At 42.9% G+C, this 21,759-nt stretch overlaps 1 protein-coding gene across 7 annotated transcripts in view; it reads right to left on the reverse strand.

Moving 5' to 3' along the window:
- Window positions 1–21,759, reverse strand: part of phldb1b (pleckstrin homology-like domain, family B, member 1b) — a 136,820-nt gene that overhangs the window by 91,989 nt on the left and 23,072 nt on the right. For 4 of the 7 annotated variants that reach the window (XM_084949855.1, XM_084949857.1, XM_084949859.1 and 1 more), the window contains 3 exons: window positions 8,484–8,585; window positions 4,087–4,210; window positions 2,109–2,279 (listed from right to left, as the gene is read on the reverse strand). In XM_084949855.1, coding sequence (XP_084805981.1) covers window positions 2,109–2,279; window positions 4,087–4,210; window positions 8,484–8,543 — 355 coding nt within the window. In that variant the 5' untranslated portion in view covers window positions 8,544–8,585. Of the gene's footprint in view, window positions 1–2,108; window positions 2,280–4,086; window positions 4,211–8,483; window positions 8,586–9,435; window positions 9,513–21,759 lie in introns of those variants that run through there. The other 3 variants (XM_084949854.1, XM_084949861.1, XM_084949858.1) reach the window with 3 other exon arrangements.

Raw genomic sequence — 21,759 nt, forward strand, 5'->3', positions numbered from 1 at the left:
TGCTGTTTTCAGGACTGCAGCTATTCCCACTGTACATTACTGTCCAGGAGCCTGACAGTGAGCTCTGGTTCACCCACACACTCATTTTTCAACCTTCCCCCCCCCCCCCAGGACTGACTGTCTGGGGTAAAGGGAGCAGCATAAATAGCCCAGTGTCCCCACTCAGGTTACCCTGCCACTGTTCAGGTCAAAATGCCACAGTGACAAAGGGACCCACTGCAGACATACACCTATCCCCGAGCTGTGCAGGACATAGAATTACTGCACAGCTTCTAAAGAAAGTACTGCATGTACTACGGCTCTGAGAAAAACACTACAGTGTTTGTACTTACACAGCAGTACAGAGGGAAGTACACATCCTGTGAGTAATGATGAGTACTGTCTCTTTAACTCATTCTCATTACACACAGCACGCTCTCTCTGAGGCTCTGATGTACACTTCCATGAATTTCCATGACTACACTGCAGTAGTTACATCGTTACAGTTTTACTTCCTTTAAAAGCAGTGAATTGGGCAACAAGACAGGAAATTCTGTGTGTGTGTGTGTGTGTGTGTGTGTGTGTGTGTGTGTGTGTGTGTGTGTGTGTGTGTGTGTGTGTGTGTATTACGGCATTTCTACCCGACTCTGAGAAAATAAATTGAAATATTAAAGATGAGTTTGGTGACATTTTTTATTTTCCTGGACTCTATTTCAGTTTTTCAGTTCTGGCTATTAATTGAATCCACGTAATAATAGAGAGCACCAGTTAGCCATTACTTTAATTTTATGACACTTGTTGCACAAAAGTCACATACCACATTATATACCTATGTGGTATGTGACTTTTGTTGCCATGATGCCAGGTCTCTCTTGGAAATGAGATTTTTAATCTCAATGAGATTTTTTACCTGGATAAATAAAGGATTAATAACTCTGACTATGAGCCTGAGTTGTGTCTACACATTAAAGACAAGAAGCTGTATCTTTACATACTTTAGCAGTTTGTTTTACACCAACAAGGTAAAGAATAATTAGATAAACACTTGGTATATATCAGGATGGCGTACAGTGTGTCCCCAAAAAGAAGAAGCTACAGGGCTAAAAAAGATCTGCCTGGAGCAGATGAACAGTTTTGGAAAGTTATCATCTTAAACAAGAAACAAGAAGAAACAGGAGGAAAAGTCCAGGATGTGAGAGATACAGCTGACCCTTCAGATGACCCATGAACTGAAGCCTCATCAGAAACGCTCGTGATCAGAGGATGGCTGTCAAACAGGGATAAAAGGTAGGGTAAAGCTGCATAAGAATAAAGGTGGTCACACCAAGAAGCGACTTTGCAGCTCATTAGATTTGTACAAACTGTTTTTACCTTACATAGTATATTTACAGGTGTTTCAATAAAGTGCTGCACCTGTTTCACATTGAAGAAATGTGGCTCAAGACACACTTTCAGCTCCCTTTGGTCCAGTCAGTCTGAAGGGACTCATGTGGCTTCTGCATTAAGTATCTACAGTAATATGTAGAGTATCCCGACTCGCCCCTCTTCCAAAGATTGGCCACATTAATGTATTGGTGTGCGACACACCTTTCTCTAAGGATCTCATAGTCACGATGGTCCCTTCAGTTGTGTTATTACTCTATGTGTAGACAGACGAGCTAGTTAAGCTGTCCAGTTAACCCTTGTGTTTATCTTTCGTTCTTTCCCACGAGACGCTGCTTTCTAGCAAAGCAATCATTCACCTTTTAGATTGTCGGTCCCAGAGGGCAATATGATGAGTCCAGTCTAAGACCCACTACAGCCGCAGCAGATTGAGAATCGATTAATCTCTCCCATAGTTCATTCCACATCAGCACGCCTGAGCACAGCAAAGCACACTCAGTTAACTCCCTAACCCGGGAACCTCGGGGTCCTCCTCCTTTAAAAACTCACACTGAGCATTTGATCCAACAGACCAGCAGCCAGACTCTCTGACTCACAGTTACTGGGATTGTGCACATCAGCAGGCTGCTGAAAGCGCCAAGTTAAAGAGAAACCATGGATCCTTTACTACACTGGGAAACATCAATCCTACTAAAACTGCACCAAAAGCAGAATGTATCGTGGGACGTGGCTGAGCCGGTTCCTACCTTGTGACAGGCGAGTGGGCTGTCTAATCTGGATGGCATCAACAGCACAGAGGTTCCCACAGGGGTGCAGCGTGATAACCCCCGACCTGTTCTCTATGTAGCAGTGCTGAGCTGCCACACCAGGACCCTGGATGCTGATGTCCATGGGACCATGACCCAGAGTGGTCCGGCCTGAGGGAAGGAACAAGTATTAGGCTTCGATTTCATGCTGTGCCACAGTGAGAGTGATCAGTAGTAGCACCGACAGATCGTTCAGTCTCATTTCACATTTTTACCACAGTTTAAAAAAACTCCACTTTTTAGGCTCTCCACCCTGCTGCTCCCACAGACGACCGCTCTCATGAACTGCCTCCATTACACTACTGAACTGAATTACAAAGAAACTGAATTTCCTCACCATAGGCTTTATTATCCTATCTAGTGTAGGATTCTGGGATTGGTCAATGACGGCGCAACCTGTGTCATTTATTCTACATTTAACATTATTTTAAATCTGATCTTTTCTCATGTGAACCGAGGCAGTAAGAGGACGTTCAGGCACGAAGCATCAATGAACAAAATGAAGCTAATATTGTCCGAGTGAAAGAGCATGACCTCTTCCTTTGCACTAACATGAATCTGCCTCATTCTGATGCTAATTTGAGAAAAACAACGATTCTAAAACCGGTGTAATGTGGGCCCGCCCTCTGGTCTTCGTCAGCACATGAGCTGCAGAGTTTTGTAAAAGTTGTAAGAGTGAAATATTCTTTTTGGGGAGACCAGAGAGCAGGGCATTACAGTAATCAATGCGACTGGTAATAAAAGCATGCATCAGCATCTCCGTGTTGGCCTGAGAGAGAATAGGGCCGACTCTGGCTATATTTTTTACATGATAAAATCCAATTTTGGTTACATGTTTAATATGTGGGATAAAACCAAGCTCAGAGTCAAACATAACACCCAGGTTTTTCACTTGTAGTGAAGGACATAGTGAAAATGCCTGTAATTTAGACAAGAGTTTCTCTCTCTGAGCCTCAGGACCGACGATTAAAACTTCAGTTTTGTCCTGGTTAAGCTGTAAAAAGTTTTCTACCATCCAAGATCTTATTTCTAAAATACAGTTAAAAAGGGCATCCATTGGTCTGGTGTCATCAGCAGACACGGAGATGTACAGCTGAGTGTCATCAGCGTAACTGTGGAAGTTCACTCCGTGCCTCCTGATGACACCGCCGAGAGGGAGCATATACAAATTAAAAAGTACAGGGCCTAGAACCGACCCTTGGGGCACACCACATGTCATTCTATGGATCTTAGAGGAGCATGTATCCATACTCACCATAAAAGTTCTGTCAGAGAGACAGGAAGTGAACCAGTTGTGTACAGCACCAGAGAGGCCCACCATGTGTTTCAGTCTGTTTAAAAGAATAGCGTGGTCTACTGTATCACAGGCTGCGCTTAGATCCAGCAGCACCAGGACTGAGAGCTTTTGGGAGTCTCAGTTACATCTAAGATCATTTAAAACCTTTAGGAGAGCCGTCTCTGTGCTGTGGTTCACCCTAAATCCAGACTGGAATATCTCCAGGATCTGTCTGTCATTCAGAAAGTCATTAATCTGAATAAAAACAAGTTTTTCTAAAATTTTACTTAAAAATGGTGAGTTGGATACAGGTCTGTAGTTATTAAGATCATTACAATCCAAATTGCTCTTCTTCAGAACCCGCCCTAACCCTAACCCGCCGTTTTAAAGGCAGCAGGGAAGACGCCCAACTGAAGAGAGCAATTCATCACGTGTAAAAGCTCAGCTTCTATGGGAATGTGGCATTAACGCTACATCAGTGAAGAAAACCAGTTCTTTATGAACCAAACAAACATAAACTTAGTGACCACAGCCTGACGACGATGACTCTGTATGGCTGCACCTCTGCACACCTGCTGTTCAGGTACCCTTTGCTCCCACTGCTAACTAATGTGACGGTTGGTGTTAAGGCAGTGCTCTCACCCTCAGGCAGGGGCAGCAGGGTGATGGCTGTGCTCAGCCGTCCACTCCCCAAGCTCACCAAGTGGGGGCGCTCTGCTTGGAACTTCAGCCCCTTTCCAGTCTCGATCAGGTCCAGCGGGGTGCTCTGCAGACAAACATTAACAGTGTGTGATGACTGTTTTTGGCACCCTCGCCTCATGCTGCATGTTCTCTATCGCAAGAAGGGATTCTGATTGGCTGCTAGAGGTGTAATTAATTATACAAAATGCCATTACCATTCCATCTTTGAAGCATCGGTATGTGTGGCCATGTGAAAGCACTGCAGCGTGCTGTGTGTAGCCTGACAGAGCCGACCGTCTGTACCTCTGAACCCGAGAAGGTCACGTCCTCCACTGTGCCGTGTGTGTGGATGATAAAGTGCTGTGAGTGGGACCTAACGGGAGATTGTTTCTCGTCCATTAGTCAAACTAATTGGTTTTGCACGTCACATAAAAGCACAGACGTGCAGCATCACAGGGGGCGGCCACAGAGGAGAGATGGCTCTTTTTGTTGCTTCACTCAGAGCCACAGAGGAGGCTGCTGTGGCTGTTTACATGCTCCTCATCCTCTGAGGGAGGTGTGCGCGTCGTCTTCCCCTCACAGCTCAGGCTGAAGCGGCTCCGCGCGCTCAGCTCGGCGAGGGGGAAGGGACGTCACCATGGCAACAGCGCTCCACAATTAAGAGACACGAAGCTCCTGGAGGGCGTTTGGCGAGCAAACCTGTGATGAGCACTTCAGCGCAGCGCAAAGTGTCTTCTGCTCTGTAATCGTTAGCAGCACGGAGGCCTGACTGAGAGGCAGGAAAGCGCTCTGCTGACCTCCCAGGCTCTGACACGATAGACGAGTTCTCACGGACAAGCCGAAGCTGTTGCGTGGAGCTCTTAGTTCGAGTTATTCTGACAAACTCCTATGATGGAGAACTTCCTGCTCTGGTTCCCACGCTTTCTCACTTGTGACCCTGTGCATGGATAAAAATTCAGGTCCTGCTTTATTTGTAGTGGTCAAAATATTTGATTCACTGTTTGTTTAAAAGCATCTTTATTTCCCATTGGCTCATACATGTTCACGAAGGCCTGCGCAGAAGGATGTGCGGCTGTTTGGCACTAAGTTTCTGTTCCAGTGTCATGATCAGCCTCGTGCACAGGAGCTGTAAATCTCGTAACCGTCCCCGCCTGACATTCTTCTTCTCTTTGTCTTTGCTGTTACTTTGTCTTATTTTGGTAAATTGAACATTTTTCACTTCCTGCCTGTGTGTGTTTCCACTGTGTTCATTAGTTCATCCCAAACCTAATTACTTCTTTTCGTGAACTACATGTGACTACATGAAACTGTGGGAGAAGTGATTAAGTGAATGGAAGCTGATGTTGGGCAAAGCCAGCACATCATGCTTTCATGATTGAACACATTAACTTGTCTGAATGAGTGTCGGTCCAGAACACTCTGTCCTTCACTGCACACAGAGTTAGTTTGAAGTCCCAGACATTGGGACTGCTCCACCTGTGCTCCTTCTGTGCTCCACCTGTGCTGACAGGCAGCGTCTGACGTTGTTTTTACGGCTCTGTGGCAGCTCCAGTGTTGAAGGAGCTGCAGGAGTGTGGAGGCATTTACTGGCATTGATTTGCATTTTCAAAAACTGCTGTGTCTGCATCTTTGTGTCCCACTTATGAGGCTGTGTGTTGTTTTTTTCATTCTCAGGACGAGACGAGTGACTCGCCGTCCTCTCGGCTGGTTAGCTAGCCGGGCGTGTCCTGATAGGATTATCTGATCGCGGGGGTCGGTGGGTAGAGTGGGGTCAAGTCTAAGAGGATTGCTGAGATAGAGGGCATCTTGCTTACGGCACTGGGAGAGCTTATACTGGGAGTGATGGGATGAGAGGGGAGGAGTCTGCAAGATGCATGCTGGCTTATCTGCTGTGTGCTGCTGCTCCCATGTGGAGCACTCAGCTTCCTGCCTGCATGTGCAGGACACACTGTGATGTAATCTAAGAAGTAAATATGTACTTCATCTGTACATTAGTGAAGCTGTTGTGAGGTACCGCTGCTATCAGCAGACGTCCTGCTCATTATATGGTCACATGTTTATTTGGGGGATTTTAAATGGATAACCTTGTTTACGTCTCTTTGACATATTGATTTCTTTACTGCTTTTGAAGAGATGAATTCACTACAGGATCACTTTGTCACAGCAAATTCAACTAAAAATGACAAATCAAAAAAATATCATCAGATGTTGGATTAAACTCATAAAATCTCTCTCAGCTCAACTTAAATAGCAGAAAAACATTTTTTTCAACTGTGTTTCAAAATATTGCTTCCTGGTTTTTGCTCATTTTTCTGTGAATTAACAGAATTAATTATTGTAGAAATGTGGAGACTAATGCCAACTTGTCTGAAAGGACAGTTAGGTTTCATTTCATTGCCGTGTCCTCTTGGAGTGATGATGAACGGTCCTGCACATAGTGGCTGCAGCCTCTGCAGGCGTCTCTGTGAAACACCAATGCAGGACCTCAGAGCGCACAGGGAGAGTGCTGAGAGCTGTAAACTTCGGAAAAACCAAGACTCGGAGATTTGTTTCCTGCTTTGACTTCTTTGTTTCCTCTCCAGCAACAAAGCGGTTATTTGCACTCATCAGCTTTGTTGCACAGACTTTAAGGAAAGAGGAGTCACACCGTGCTAATATCAGGCTGACATCCCCCAAACCAGGAAGTGAAATTCAGAAGTATAAGAAGCTGTTTTGCACAGGTGGGTGACATCGACCCAGCAGCAATCTGCTGTTCAGTTTGACTGAAAAATCTGCTGTGACGACTGTTTAAACAGAGATCGTCGTTCACGCTGCTGTGCTGAGCTGGGTGCTTTTGAAGAAATAAGAAATGAGTTCCTTGGTGGATGCTCACATTAAACATAACCAAAGTTTGAAATAATGTACAAATAACTGGGAGCCAAAAGCTCAGCCTTACACTGCTCATGGATCTTTATGATGTCATAGAGAGCAGATATGAGGGGCAGCAGCCAGGCCCAGTGTGAGATACATGAGGAGTATTTTGAATGTCAAAGCTACTGAAAAGATCTGCAGATGAAGACGAGTTCCCTTTAAACGTCTCTCATGTCTGCGGAGCACGTCTGCAGGAATCACTGAAGTTTAATCTCTAACTGGATATATGCACAGAAAAAAAGGAAAGAAGAAGAACACCCCCTCCCCCCCTCCTTAATGCCTGCAGGATTTTTAGAAGCAGCAGGTGTGAAGCACAGACATCTAATCTGCGAGTCTGTCTAATTACTACTTTACCCTCACCGACATATGTGCTGCTGGAGCCGACCTCAGTGACACGTCAGCCTCTGTGCTTACGCTCCGTGGAGTCTCGATGCCAGGACACCGTCCCATCGCCCAGTGTGCCAACATTCAACATCAGAGGATGTCAGACGACGAGAGCGCCCTCTGTGTGTTTTTAAGAAGCTGCCACGTTTAGAAGAACGGTGTCCCAGGCCACATTACAAAGAGTCCGACTCTAAATGGTCTCAATGCATCTCTGGCCTTAACAGCGACTAATAAATATGGCTAAATGAAGACTTTTTTCAGCAAGTGATCACATCTAAAAAATGGCACTGAGGCTGTTTGGTGTAATCTAATTACTAATTAAATGATTATGTTCTTGTGCTTGAAGTTCTTCAAAAACAAAAACAGTGTGCCTCTTTAATGCTCCCTGGAGCTACAGGACACAAATGTGCTCATTCAAAACTATCAAGTGTTTGGACTCTTCATGCTCACTCCTGTAATTATTGACATCCTCACCAAAAACCACAGTCCAGCTCGTTATGGCACAGCTGAACCCTGAGCACAGCGCTATGAATGATACATAAATGATATGGGTTTGCCTCTGTTACTTCTTTGTATGTTAGAAGCCCCAGTGATGGATACTGCGTTACCGTTTAGTCTCCGATCGGTGCGCTATTTGAAGTCGTGCAGTGATGTGAAGTAAGGACTTCCCACAGGTGTGTTAAACCTAAAGTAACGAGCCCGTTTTACGACGTACAGATATTCGTGTAAAACTGTATGGAGTGAAAGTAAACAGTTGTCAGAAAAAACTACAGATTAAAAACAAAGTTCTATTAAAGTTCTACTCTGCACTTATTTCCCAGCTCTGGTTGTTTGTGGTTGGATGCTGTGGAGCTCCCACTGTAGGTCACAATGATAACACTGGATCTCAAGGTTAGTGTGGAGGTAAGGCGTCTACTTCTGTCTAACGTGCATTACACTGACTGAACCAATGAACAAAAATAAAACTCTGACTGACTCTTATTTCCATCTCACAGCACACGCGCACACACGCGCACACACGCGCACACACACACACACACACACACACACACACTCACACTCACCTGTAACACCTGGTGAGTTTGCCGTCCACACTCCGGCATGTTCCTGTTCAGGCGGTCCATATCCACTGAGCTGTCCACGGCTCCCTGCGACACATGAAGATCCTGAAAGAGGAAATGAGAACGTGAGTAACAAACGTCGTCACGGCTGAGCTCATTTCTCAAACATTAAAAAAAGGGAAAAACATTTCTCTTTTTGGAGTCCATGTCTAAGTAAAAGCTAAAAGCTTAAAAAGGTCCCAGACTCACACTTTGTTTCCACTACAGTTCATGAAAGTCTGAGCGTGCGTGTCGGGAATCCCCATCCCAACTCTGCCCTCACACTAATGCCTCTATAGGTGTGATTCATACTGTCAGCACACACACACAACAGATGGTAACAGATGGTTTAAACACACACATTTAAACCTCTTGACACATTGACTGGAAATCTCCTCAAACACACACTCATCACATATTATTCACGTCATTTTTGGGGTATTTCCATCAAGTCAGCACAGGATGGATGTGTATAAATAACGCTCCGTGTCTATATTAGTATATGTGTTAGACACTGCAGTCATTATGTGAGAAGCACAGAAAACCACACAGGAAAGGTTAGAAAACACATAATTATCCCAGAGTCTACAGAGCCAACCAGAGTCGTATGCAAGCCTAAAATGTTGTGCGCGATACGCTCTGCCTTCAGGATAACAAAGCACTGCTGCATTATCAGCGTGTTTGCTCTCCTGACAGACTGCGCAGCCTCGAGCGAGCCTCACACAGTAAATCACAAAACAGGCAGAAAATAAAAATAGCAAAGAGCTCTCAGCAAAGAGCTTTTGTGTAAAAAAAAACAAACTCCTTTTTGAGCCTGAAGAAACACTTTGCTCCTCTTTTCCTTGTTCGGTGAGAGGAACCAAGCAGCGTTTTAAGTGTTCACCTGTCAGTGGTTGGCTCCAAATATAACCACTACCTTTCTCCAGTTGTCCAGCAAATGCATCGCCTGCATGGCACCACGCTGCTCCAGACTGACCGACCCAGCAAACCCAGCAGGGACTCGACTGTGAGCGGGACACCCGTGGCACTGCTCGGTGACTTTAGCTTCTTCAGACTGTCTTTTTGTCCTGATCGTGGTCTTTTGTTTAAAGCTTCCCTTCACATAAACTCCCATTCAGAAGGTCAGACCTGTTGCTGCTTGCTCCACTAAGGGAAGACCTACATTCCTGACTGGCAGCACCAAAGTTGAAGATAGCAGGTAGACGAGTGTGTGTGTGTGTGTGTGTGTGTGTGTGTGTGTGTGTGTGTGTGTGTGTGTGTGTGTGTGTGTGTGTGTGTGTGTGTGTAAGCAATGATCAAAAGAACGGAAGAAAAAAGCAGAGAGTGAAGAATAATGTTTTGAAGTTGTTGAATCATAAAAAGTGGGGATGACTGTAATTATGCAAATATACCGTAATCCCCGACTGAAGAAGCACGAATAGAACAAACAGAGCGTGAAGAGCAGAATACGGACACGCAGTCTTCAGTCCCACTTGAAGACACAAATGATGGCTTCTACATCGCAGAAGTAAAGGTGCATTATTCTGTGCAAACGCACAAGCTGCTAATGAGACTACGTCCAACCACGTCCACAGCACTGGCGTCAGGGCCTGCTGAAGAGGAGCTGCAGCCAGCAGTTTCTGAGCTAAAGCTGTGAGGAAGAATCCCAAATGTGCTGCTGGTTATGTGGAGGACGGAGTGCTGCCAATACAACTCACTGTGCAGGTAAAGTGAATGCAGCCAGTGATAACTGTGCAGAACACACCGCTGAGCAGCATGCATGAGCTAAGTGAAAAGGTTTTTCTGTTTGGTAACTCATAAGTATCAGAATGACTTCATTCTCTGTAATGTAACATATTACTTTTTTAGTAGTTACACTGTAATGTAACATATTATTTTCTCATTACTTACCCTGTAATGTAACATATTACTTTCTCATTAGTTACACTGTAATGTAACATATTACTTTCTCATTAGTTACCCTGTAATGCAACATATTACTTTCTCATTAGTTACCCTGTAATGCAACATATTACTTTCTCATTAGTTACACTGCAATGTAACATATTATTTTCTCATTACTTACCCTGTAATGCAACATATTACTTTCTCATTAGTTACACTGTAATGTAACATATTACTTTCTCATTAGTTACCCTGTAATGCAACATATTACTTTCTCATTAGTTACACTGTAATGTAACATATTACTTTCTCATTAGTTACCCTGTAATGCAACATATTACTTTCTCATTAGTTACACTGTAATGTAACATATTACTTTCTCATTAGTTACCCTGTAATGCAACATATTACTTTCTCATTAGTTACACTGTAATGTAACATATTACTTTCTCATTAGTTACCTCGTAATGCAACATATTACCTTCTCATTAGTTACCCTGTAATGTTACATATTGCTTTCTCATTAGTTACCCTGTAATGTTACATATTACTTTTTCAGTAGTTACCCTGTAATGTAACTAGTAACTGATTACTATAGTGAACAGCTGGTTAGAGTTCAGGGAACATAATTTGTTTGTTTCATCCTTCCTCTGCACAGGTGCAAACCATCTCAGGTGCTGATACATTCCTGTTTCTAATCCTGTCCATTCTGGTCACCATCTCCAAACCACACCTCAGTTCAAATGATATAGAAGTCTGTACGGTGGCCCTGAGAGGCCAAACGGACTTCAACTTAAGAAAACAACAGCAATAAGAAAAAACGCTGCAAAAGCACACAAAACACAACGGAAATGGGAAAAACAAAAACGGAAATAGGAAAAAACTGATTTCCAAAAGCACAAGGGAATTGTTTCTGGGGAAACAATAACCCAATAGACCAGTTGCAGGAACCAAAACATTCTAGGTAAGTGTGTTTTATTCTCATGATTCCTATAATACTGATGACAGATCTTTAGGCTAATAGTCAGGCTAACACGCTTACCTCTCATCTTTTCTTTCCTCACAAAACCGATAGATCCTCCACTTCTTTTAAGTGTCTCCAAGCGCAATTCTTAGCATATTTTGGTTCCTGCAACTGGTCCGTCGGGTTATTGTCTCCCCAGAAACCCTCCCTTGTGCTTTTGGACATCTGTTTTTTTCCTATTTCTGTTTCCATTTTTCCGTTTCTCCTATTTCCATTTCTGTTTTTCCTATTTCCGTTTATATTTTTCCTATTTCAATTTTCGTTTTTCCTATTTCTGTTTTCATTTTTCCTATTTCCGTTTTCATTTTTCCCTATTTCCATTTTTGTTTTTCCTATTTCCGTTTCTGTTTTTCCTATTTCCATTTTCGTTTTTCCTATTTCCGTTTTCTTTTTTCCTATTTCCGTTTTCATTTTTCCCTATTTCCGTTTTCTTTTTTCCCTATTTCTGTTTTCTTTCTTCCTATTTCCGTTTCATTTTTCCCTATTTCTGTTTTCATTTTTCCCCTATTTCCGTTTTAGTTTTTCCTATTTCCATTTCCGTTTCTCCCATTTCGGTTTTTCCTATTTCCATTGTGTTTTTCCTATTTCCATTTTCGTTTTTCCTATTTCTGTTTTCTTTTTTCTTATTTCCGTTTATGTTTTTCCTATTTCCATTTTAGTTTTTCCTATTTCTGTTTTCTTTTCTCCTATTTCCGTTTTCATTTTTCCCTTTTTCCATTTTTGTTTTTCCTATTTCATCATCATCATCATCATCATCGTTTATTTGTATAGCACTTTAAGAACACACCAGGCAGACCAAAGTGCTGAACAACACAGATCAAAACAACTACCAAATTAAAAATACCATAAAATCATTACATACAATAAAATAAATAAGAAGGTGTCAGTTTCCTACAGAGTTAAAAGCCAGGGAATAAAAATAGGTTTTCAATCTGGACTTAAAGACCTGCACTGATGACGCTTGTCTAATTTGGAGGGGAAGGTTATTCCAGAGCATCGGAGCCGCAATTGAAAAGGCACGGTCTCCTCTGCATTTCAGCCGCGACTTAGGGACCGACAGCAGCAGCTGCTCAGCTGAACGGAGCGAGCGAGGAGAAACATGTGGCTTCAGCAAATCAGATAAGTAGACAGGAGCCAGACCATTTAAAGATTTAAAAACCAATAAAAGGACTTTAAAACGAACCCTAAATTCAATGGGAAGCCAATGCAAGGAAGCCAGAACCGGAGTGATGTGATCGAATTTCCTACTACCGGTTAAAAATCGCGCCGCCGCATTTTGCACTAACTGCAGGCGTGACAAGGTGCCCGACCCGACCCCTATTAAAAGGGAATTACAATAGTCCAGACGTGAGGTGATAAAAGCATGAATAAGAGTTTCCAAATTGGGTTTGGAAAGGAAAGGCTTAACCTTCGACAGGCGTCTGAGGTGATAAAAAGCTGATTTTACCACCCCATTTACATGACCTTCAAAAGTAAGCGCAGAATCAAGTTTAACACCAAGATTAGTGATTGAACTTTTCAGATGAGAGGTCAAATCACCAAAATCAACATCTGGGGTATCAGTAGAACGATGCGGGCCATATAAAATTACTTCCGTTTTGCGACCATTAAAATTCAAAAAATTATTTGCCATCCATAATTTAATATCGCTAAGACAGTCAAGCAGTGGTTGACATGGGGAGGTATCCAAATGACTAAAAGGTAAGTAAAGCTGACAGTCATCGGCATACAAATGAAATGACACTCCGTGTTTACGAAAAATCGCACCAAGGGGGAGTAAATACAGCGAGAAAAATAATGGCCCAAGGATAGATCCCTGGGGCACACCCCAAAGCAGAGGGGCCACAGAGGAAGCGGCCAGTCCCAGCTTGACACAAAAACTCCTTTCGGAAAGATATGATTTTATCCATGACAATGCCAAATCAGAAATTCCCACACATTGGTGTAAGCGGGAGATCAGCAGGTCGTGGTCCACTGTGTCAAATGCAGCTGTCATGTCCAATAACACAAGCACAGCATATTTACCACGATCAGTAGCAACAAGAATGTCATTCATAACTTTAACAAGAGCTGTCTCCGTACTGTGAAAGGGCTTAAAACCAGATTGGAAGATTTCAGACAGTTGCGAATCGTTCAAATAATCCAACAGTTGGGTATGTACAATCCTCTCCAAGATCTTGCTTAAAAAGGGAAGCTTGGAGATAGGTCTAAAATTTGACATAGTAGAACTATCAAGGCCAGGTTTCTTAAGTAAGGGGTGTATGACTGCATGTTTAAACCCACTAGGAACTTGACCGGTTAACAGACTAGTATTGATAATTTTCAGGATATAAGGTCCAATGATGGGAAATACTTTTTGGAGAAAGCGGGGAGTAACAACATCATTCGGGGAGCCACAGGGCTTAGCATGTAGCACCAACTCCTCTAAGTCGCGCAGAGAAATCGGTGCAAAAGCAGGGAATAGGCTTGAGCAAGGAGGATGCATGGCCGGCTCAACAATAGGTGGAATCAGAGGCCTCAGGCTAGCAATCTTGTCCACAAAAAAGGTAATAAACTTATTGCACATAGCCTCAGAGGACGGCAAAAGGTTGTAACCCTCCACGTTAAGTACAGAATTAATCGTATTGTATAAAACACGAGGGTTGTGAGAGTTGGCCGAAATAAATTGAGAAAAGTAGGAGTGTTTATCGGCCTTAACTGCCCTCTGATAAGTTTTCCAACTTATCTTTAGGGCTTCCAGGGAGACATACAATCTGTCTTTTTTCCATTGTCTTTCGCATTTCCTACATTGTCTTCTAATAGCTCGGGTACGATCTGTTAACCAAGGACTAGTCTTAGATTTACATTTTCTTAGTCTCAAAGGGGCAACAACATCAAGCACAGATTTACAAGCAAAGTCAAAATACAAAAGTAGGTCATCTGCAGTGGGCAACTCAGGGGCATAAGACATTAATTTGTCAAACAGTATAGAAAACCGTTCGGCAGAATCAGAGCCAAAGGCACGATAACATCGAACAGGTGCAGCCTGATTTGCAAAAGCGTTAGAAGGAGCAATATCAAATAAGATAGGCATATGATCAGAAAATACTGCATCTTCAACCCGTACATTGCAAACAGATAAACCATGAGATAAAACTAAGTCCAGTGTGTGACCACGTTCTTGAGTGGCACCACTAACAGATTGGACAAAATTAAAAGAGTTCACTAAGTCCAGAAAGTCCTTGGCCAGGGGCTTCCCCGGACAGCAAACGTGAATGTTAAAATCACCAAGCAGGAGGATCTGGTCATACCGTGATGCACAATCAGCAAGAAACTCTGAGAACTCTGATAAGAACACCTTGTTATATTTCGGCGGGCGATAAACAATCGCACATAACAACGAAGGCGAGTGGCCCAGTTTACATAAACAGAGTTCAAAACTGGTGTAGCGAGACGAAGGGAAAAGCTGCTTCAAGTCCAAGTGAGCCGTAAAAACAACAGCAAGCCCTCCTCCGCGACCAGAAGCTCTCGGAACATTAAAAAAGGTACAGTCAGCGGGTACTAGTTCAATGAAAGCGCTTAACTCACCGGGAGAAATCCAGGTTTCAGTCAGGAAGAGTAAATCCAGAACACGAGAAAGAAAAAAATCCTTCAATATATTTCCGTTTTTGTTTCTCCTATTTCCGTTTTTCCTATTCCCATTGTGTTTTGTGTGAACAAGCTGTTGCCACTAAGCACATCCAGCTCACAGCAGTGATTTAACAGGGACGCTCTGATAAAGACCCCACACAGACCATCACAACGACCGACAGATGAAACCTCATCAGCGATGAAGAGTGAACACTGATCGTCTCATTAAGTTAATATTCTACTGAGTGCTGGTATAGACATGGATGTTAATCTGACAAGTACACAATAACACAGTCATGCTGTTATCGAGCTCAGCCAATCACAACACTGCGAGTCTTCAAATAAAATACCACAGAAAATGTGGAAAAGTACAACAACGTATCGTCATTTACTTAGATTCTGACAAGATTTACTGTTTCGTTGTTACATTTTCTGCTCTCCATTTAAATGCCACTGTGGAGCATGGTGTTAGCTCCCTCCACTTCAAAGGCCATTTCTCTCAGACCGTGGGATGTGGGGGGGACACAACAGCGGCTTTTCTTTCTCTCGAACTCTGAGTGGAAACACAAAGAACTCTCCATCTTTCGATCCCTCACTCTTCCTCTCATGCCAGGACAGAAAGGCTGACATTGTTTTCTGATGAGCAGACATAGCTCTCACACATGAGGGAATCTGGTTTTTGATGAGGTTATAAAAAGTGGGGGAGGGAAGCTCCCCAAATAGCTGGAATACAAAAATGTCAAAGCATTCACAGCATGCCAAGTAGATGGAGGGTAAAAGTATGAAATAGGTAGATGACATGCCGATACATAATAGATGAGAAAAAAAGAAGGTAAAAGACAGCACAGCTGGAGACGAGCTATTTTCACACTGCAGAGTTTGGCTGTGAAAGAGTTCGTCCTCTCGGGGGTGCGACTAACAATCTAGCTGAGAATGGTGGCGCTAAAAATATGGACAGGTTTACCAGTATCACTCAGTACAGTGTGGCTAGTAGCTAACTCAACAACAGTCCGGGCTCCTCTCCAACAAACGGATGATTTAAACAGTCTGGGCCTTCTCTGAGGATGCAGAGATAATCAGGAATGTGAAGACTGACAAAAGTGAGGGTGGCTTCATGCTCATCAAAGGACAGTGTCCATCCAGCACTCTGTTAGCCTAACATCACGTAGCAGATATTACTCTATGAACAGACCCGTGCTCATTTCATGGAATAAAAACAATTTCCCTGTGGTTATGAGCCATAGATCAGACGTCTCTGACAGGTTTTTCTCTCTCTGCTTCTGTGTTACAACACTTGATCTCTCCACTTAAAAGAAATATGATACATTTCATTAATTGTGCTGTTTCAGTTTATTGAGTTGACGAGCTCTGGAAAGACATTAGTATTTATTATGTCCATTACACACAAAATTGCAACAAAATGGGAAATGATACAAAAAATTGTTGCTTTCTGTCAGTAGTTGTTTTTGTTGGTTTCACATTAGCATTAGCTATTTTAATGCTAAAGCTAATAAAGCTTAGTCAAAGCAACAACAACAAGCTGAAGGCTAAAAGTGAGAGAACGATGCAAACATGTTTTTATTCTTTCATCTCTGTCATGCTGTGCACTCATTAGGCTCAGATTTGTGATACATTACATATCTGTATTAAATTATCTGTTATATATTAATATAGAAATAAATGCACCCGCCCAGCTGTATAGAAACTCCATCATGCTAGCTAGTACGCAGTACGAAAAAGTCAGCATAACGAAAATAAACTCCACCTAAACTTGGTTTATATCTGACCCAGACAGACTGCAGGTCATAACTTCTTACCTGAAGTTCTCCTGACACTCGGACCGGCGGCCGCCTCGGGTCTCTCCTCTTGCCTCCCCTGAATACTTGATACTTGAATACCTGTAACTGAATCTGTGAAGCTCTGCGAGTCCACCACACAAAGTAATGAATAACGAGCCTATCTAAATCCCAGTAACGAGTAACGCGTTCCTGATTTTGGCATAATAAGTAGTTACCGTGCTCGTTACCACAATAATAACGTAGTTACTGTAACGCGTTACTTAATAACGCGTTAGTCCCAACACTGGTGAGGACACCTTGAGCCCTCTGTTTGGGTACCGTACGTTACAATGTTGTTTCTTTAACAATGTGATTACCTGCTGTTTGTAGCAGGCAGCAGCAGTTAGGAGTAAAGTCCACTAACCCGTCTGTAGGACCTTTCTACAGGTGTTTAAGCTACATCTGTACTTCAAGGGTAACTTTATTAAAACTAATGTGAAGAAATGCCAAGTAGTTGATATGGAGGTAGCGATCCAGCAAATGATATAAAATGTTCTCACCACTCAGTCTTCTGACCACAGCAGGACTAAGCTAATCAGTTCTGCCACATCAGTGTAGGACCTGATTTCAATAAACACATTCATTAGGGGAAAAAACAAACTGCAATGGAAACGGACATGATGTCTGACTCAAGAGGAAACTGAGTATAAAATGAACACTTCTCTCTGATGTCATGCTAACAGTGGGAGGAAGCTGTTTTTAAAGTAGTTGTTGATACGTTCTTATGACTGTCGAATGGTGCGTTACACATGCTAAAGTCAGAATAACGCTCTGTCATTGACTTAAAGACCCTGTTTTCAGATTTAAACCCAGAGGGTGCAGAGACTGACACCTGCATTTGATTCTAACTACACTGACAGCTCGTGCTACACACAGCAGGTTGGATCATGTGTTTGAATGTATTGGCTTGAGAATAGATGCAGTCTGTAGCCACAGGCAAGACACTGTGCTGAAGGGAAGTTTATGATCACGTGTTGAAATGCTGGAAACAGCAACAGCACATAAATGAATGGAGGGGAAGGAGTGCAGGTGTGCCACACACATCCTTACAAACACACCTGGTCGCTTTAATGACAAAGTATCCAACACCACAGTAAAGACAGCAATAATCCCATCCAGTCCTTACTCCTTAAGCAGCTCTGCTCCATAAACCAAACTCTTTTCATAATCTGAGATCAAAACTCGCTTTTTGTTCTCTGACCTACAAAAGACTTCTCCAACATCTTTATGCATGCTGCACACAGCTACATACCACTGCTGCCTCCGCTCAGAGATAATGTCAGGTACTTTTGATTGTGAACTTTACCAACACATAATAATAATAATACTCAGTTATTTACTCAGCATGTTGTTGTGTCACCAGTCCTACAGCCATGACAAACAGCTCATTTTTGCACTAAACACTGATAAACAATTAAATTATTTACCTCTGCTCCTGCTAATGTTCGACTAACAGGTTCCAGTGTGGGTTGGACTGGACCTACAAGATTAACACATAACACACTTATGATATACTGTAATACTGGCTCATTTATATAGTGCTAGATCACAGCAATAGTCACCTTTGACCTCTATGCCAATTACAAAGAGGAACAACCATTCTCTTTGAGAACGCTCCTGGAAAACATTTATTACTGTTACATTACAATCCTCATTTACAATGGCAACTAAAGATAACAAAGAACTAATAACCAGTTGGCCCCATTATCACACAGAACACAACAATCACTGCATATAATACTGTTTCATTCATTTACGTCTGCCCTCTCAGTGACAAACAGCCTGCTGTAAAACAGTTAGAGACTAAATAAGGAGCTTGGAAAGAAAAGCATCTGGACTTCTTTACGTTTGTTGAAGACGTTTCATCGAGATGCTTCTTCAGTTCAGTGGTGGAGAGTCCCAGATTTAAGCCCTATGGGAGTGTCCCCCCAGGAGGGTCATGCACCCCCTGTTGATCCACTGTCTAATCACAGGAGCCAAGGTGTGAAAACAGGTGTGGGTCACAATCAGCCAAGGTTTCAGGTGAAACCTAGCCCCGCCCTATCATGTGACTTACTGAGGTCAGACAGCCCAGGATGTGAGTGGGCGTTTGAGCCCATAATGAATATTCCACTTGTATAAAAAGCTGACTCTGTTATATGCTGAGGGTGGTGACCAGTGTAAATCCTGTGTGAACATAACAGCACACATGATTCTAGTTTCCCAGAGCTGTGGGCTCCAACAGCCAGAGGATGGAGCCCATCGGGGGCCTGAGTATAAAATGAGATGAACGAATGAGGGCAGATGAGGAGCAACATGAGGAAGGAGAGGAAGAGATAGCAGGATGTCATTTCTCTCAAGCCTCTATCTTGTTCAGCCAGCTGCCACAGCGCAGCTCTGCTTCTGTCTTCTGGGCTCTGATAATGGAGTCAGCTGGCTAATCCTCCCCCTGCAGGGATATCCATCCATGTCTTCTCTGTCTCTCCACCTTCCTTCACTAGACACTCTCTTCATCATTTTTCCTTCTTATCATTATAATGCTCTCAGTTTGCCCCTGGCTGCATGTTCTCTCACCTTTTCCTGCGTGGTTTATGCTAACTTTGCCCTATATGTCATATATCTGAGAAATAATATGAAACAATACCCAGTGCAGTGGTTCTGCATGGTCTCATAAAACCTGCAAAAAGTCATGTTGCAAAATGTAGAGTTGGTTTTAGCAGTCGCACGAAATCGTCCGTCCTCAGGAAACCAACGCTCCAAGAACACTCATGCTACTTCAGGCTGTTTGCATGCTGTGGTGTTTACTCTGCTGGATGGAGCCCAAGCCAAATGACACATTCTGTTTTTAGAGAGAAACGAAGGGCGGATCCAACGGCAGCATAAATGCTGTATAACAATCTGCAAATCAAGAGGAAAACTCCCTAAAAGGTTGACGCTGACTCCACCGGACCCTCTTACATAACTGACCTGACCACTGACCATTAGCATCACAACAACAATGACAGTCTGCCTTTGTGGACACGTTACGTAACCAGATGTAACGTGACGTCATCTACAAAAACGTAATGAAGAGTCCACTTGAACTCTAGCTGCTCTGTTTGACTGAACAATTGTCCATTTATGCTAACAGCTCAAGCAGCTTTGCTAACTGCTGATAAAAGTGCTAATAAAGACAGAAGAGCACAATGAAAAGCAGGTCAGCACAACAGAGCAGACGTCCTGCCTAACATGTTTTTAACATGATGTGTCTGTACACTGGTACATGTTATGAAGAGGTCTGTAGACATAATAAGTTTTATTTCATAAAATAGACCAGCCTGCACAGGCACCACAGCTCCCACTTTGGTGTTGGCATTCAAACCCAGACCTAAACATAGCATTTACAAGTTTTACAAGGCGATCCTGAATAGCTCTGGTTAGAGGCGTCCTTAGTTGTGGTGCTTCAGGGCTCGAAGAAACGACCGCTACAAAAGAGCTTCAAAGCGCTCTGACGGCTTCTGGAGCCACCAAACAACACAAAGGCTGAAACACCAGCTCAGTTTACACTCCTTAAAAATACGACACTTTTGGTGATGCAGACAATAAAAGTAATGAACTTTGGTGGTTTATTCAAACAGACTAACAAAAAGAGCTGCACTGCATTAAAATGATCTCCATGACTGTCCAAGCTTTACTTCTGAACAAGTAAAGCAGTGTTTGTGATGAAGGGCATGACGAAGGAGTTTAAAGACATCAGCAGCAGGAAGTGTGTGGAAGATAGAGGAAGACAAAAATACACAGAGACGCTTGGTTCTGCTGTCTGAGTGTCACTATATGTAGACTTCCTGTACAGCGAGACAAGCCAAGGTCCACTTCCTGTTGGTGGCACAGGCCAAGGTCGGGGTTAGCCTCTGCTGTGGGACCAGTCTGACCTCAAATATGAAAGTTTGTTATAATTTGGTTGGAGCTGTTTGGAAGAGCCGCTGCAGGGGTAACAGGGATCAAACTGCCTCCACGTGATAACGATGCTTTTGTTTTTCCTCTTATGCTCACACTGGAATTACGGCCTTCTGCTGCACACGTCTGAAAACCAAAGTACAGATTACACCCGTGTGGGTGCAGAGTAGTGATGTGTCGGTCATGAACGAAATGGCTCTTAGAGCCGGATCTTTGACGTGAACGACGCGAGCCGGCTCCTTATCGCGAGCCGTGGGTTGTTTTCTTTCTCCCTCTCTCTCTTTTTTCCGCTTCACTCCACAGCGAGCCTTGTGCTTTACGCTGGGCAGAGGGGGGAGGGGCGGTAGTTACACTCAGTAGCACAGGAACAGAGCGGGAGGGAGAGAGAGAGAAAGAGAGCCAGGGACAACAACGCCACATTAGAAAGGTATAGTAATCATCCACAACTATTTTCAGTTGCAGATGATAAAGGATTCAGAAAGTTTATTCATGCAGGTCCATATGACAGAGAATGTGCATCTTCTTTTTGTTTTCATATTTTAATTTATATTTAATTGTGTTGTGGTTTGCAGTGTTTTGTTTTGTTTCACTTTAAATTTGTTTAAAAGGAAAAAGCTGAAAATTTAAATAGTTAAAAGTTGAACTGTGAATAGTTGGTTTTTGTATCATATGATTTATTTATTACATTTTATGTGGAGTGAATAAATAAAAGTATATTTACGGTGGCCCCTACAGACAAAACACATACAAACTCCAAAACACGTACAAACACAACAGAAGTGCTCCAGGATGCTAGGGGGCAGTGTTGAGCTTTTGTTACCTGGTGGCTACACAAGCCAGCAAGTACCAACAACCGGATTTGGTGTGTGGTAGTAACAGGTAAATGTACATTTTTGTAATTATTTGAATATATATGAGTGCTTGTGTATAAATACACAAACAATACACACATGCTTTCAATTGTGTAATT

The sequence above is a fragment of the Perissodus microlepis genome, chromosome 14, assembly GCF_051167445.1.
Source record: "Perissodus microlepis isolate ML-2025 ecotype Zambia chromosome 14, ASM5116744v1, whole genome shotgun sequence".
Lineage (NCBI taxonomy): Eukaryota > Metazoa > Chordata > Actinopteri > Cichliformes > Cichlidae > Perissodus > Perissodus microlepis.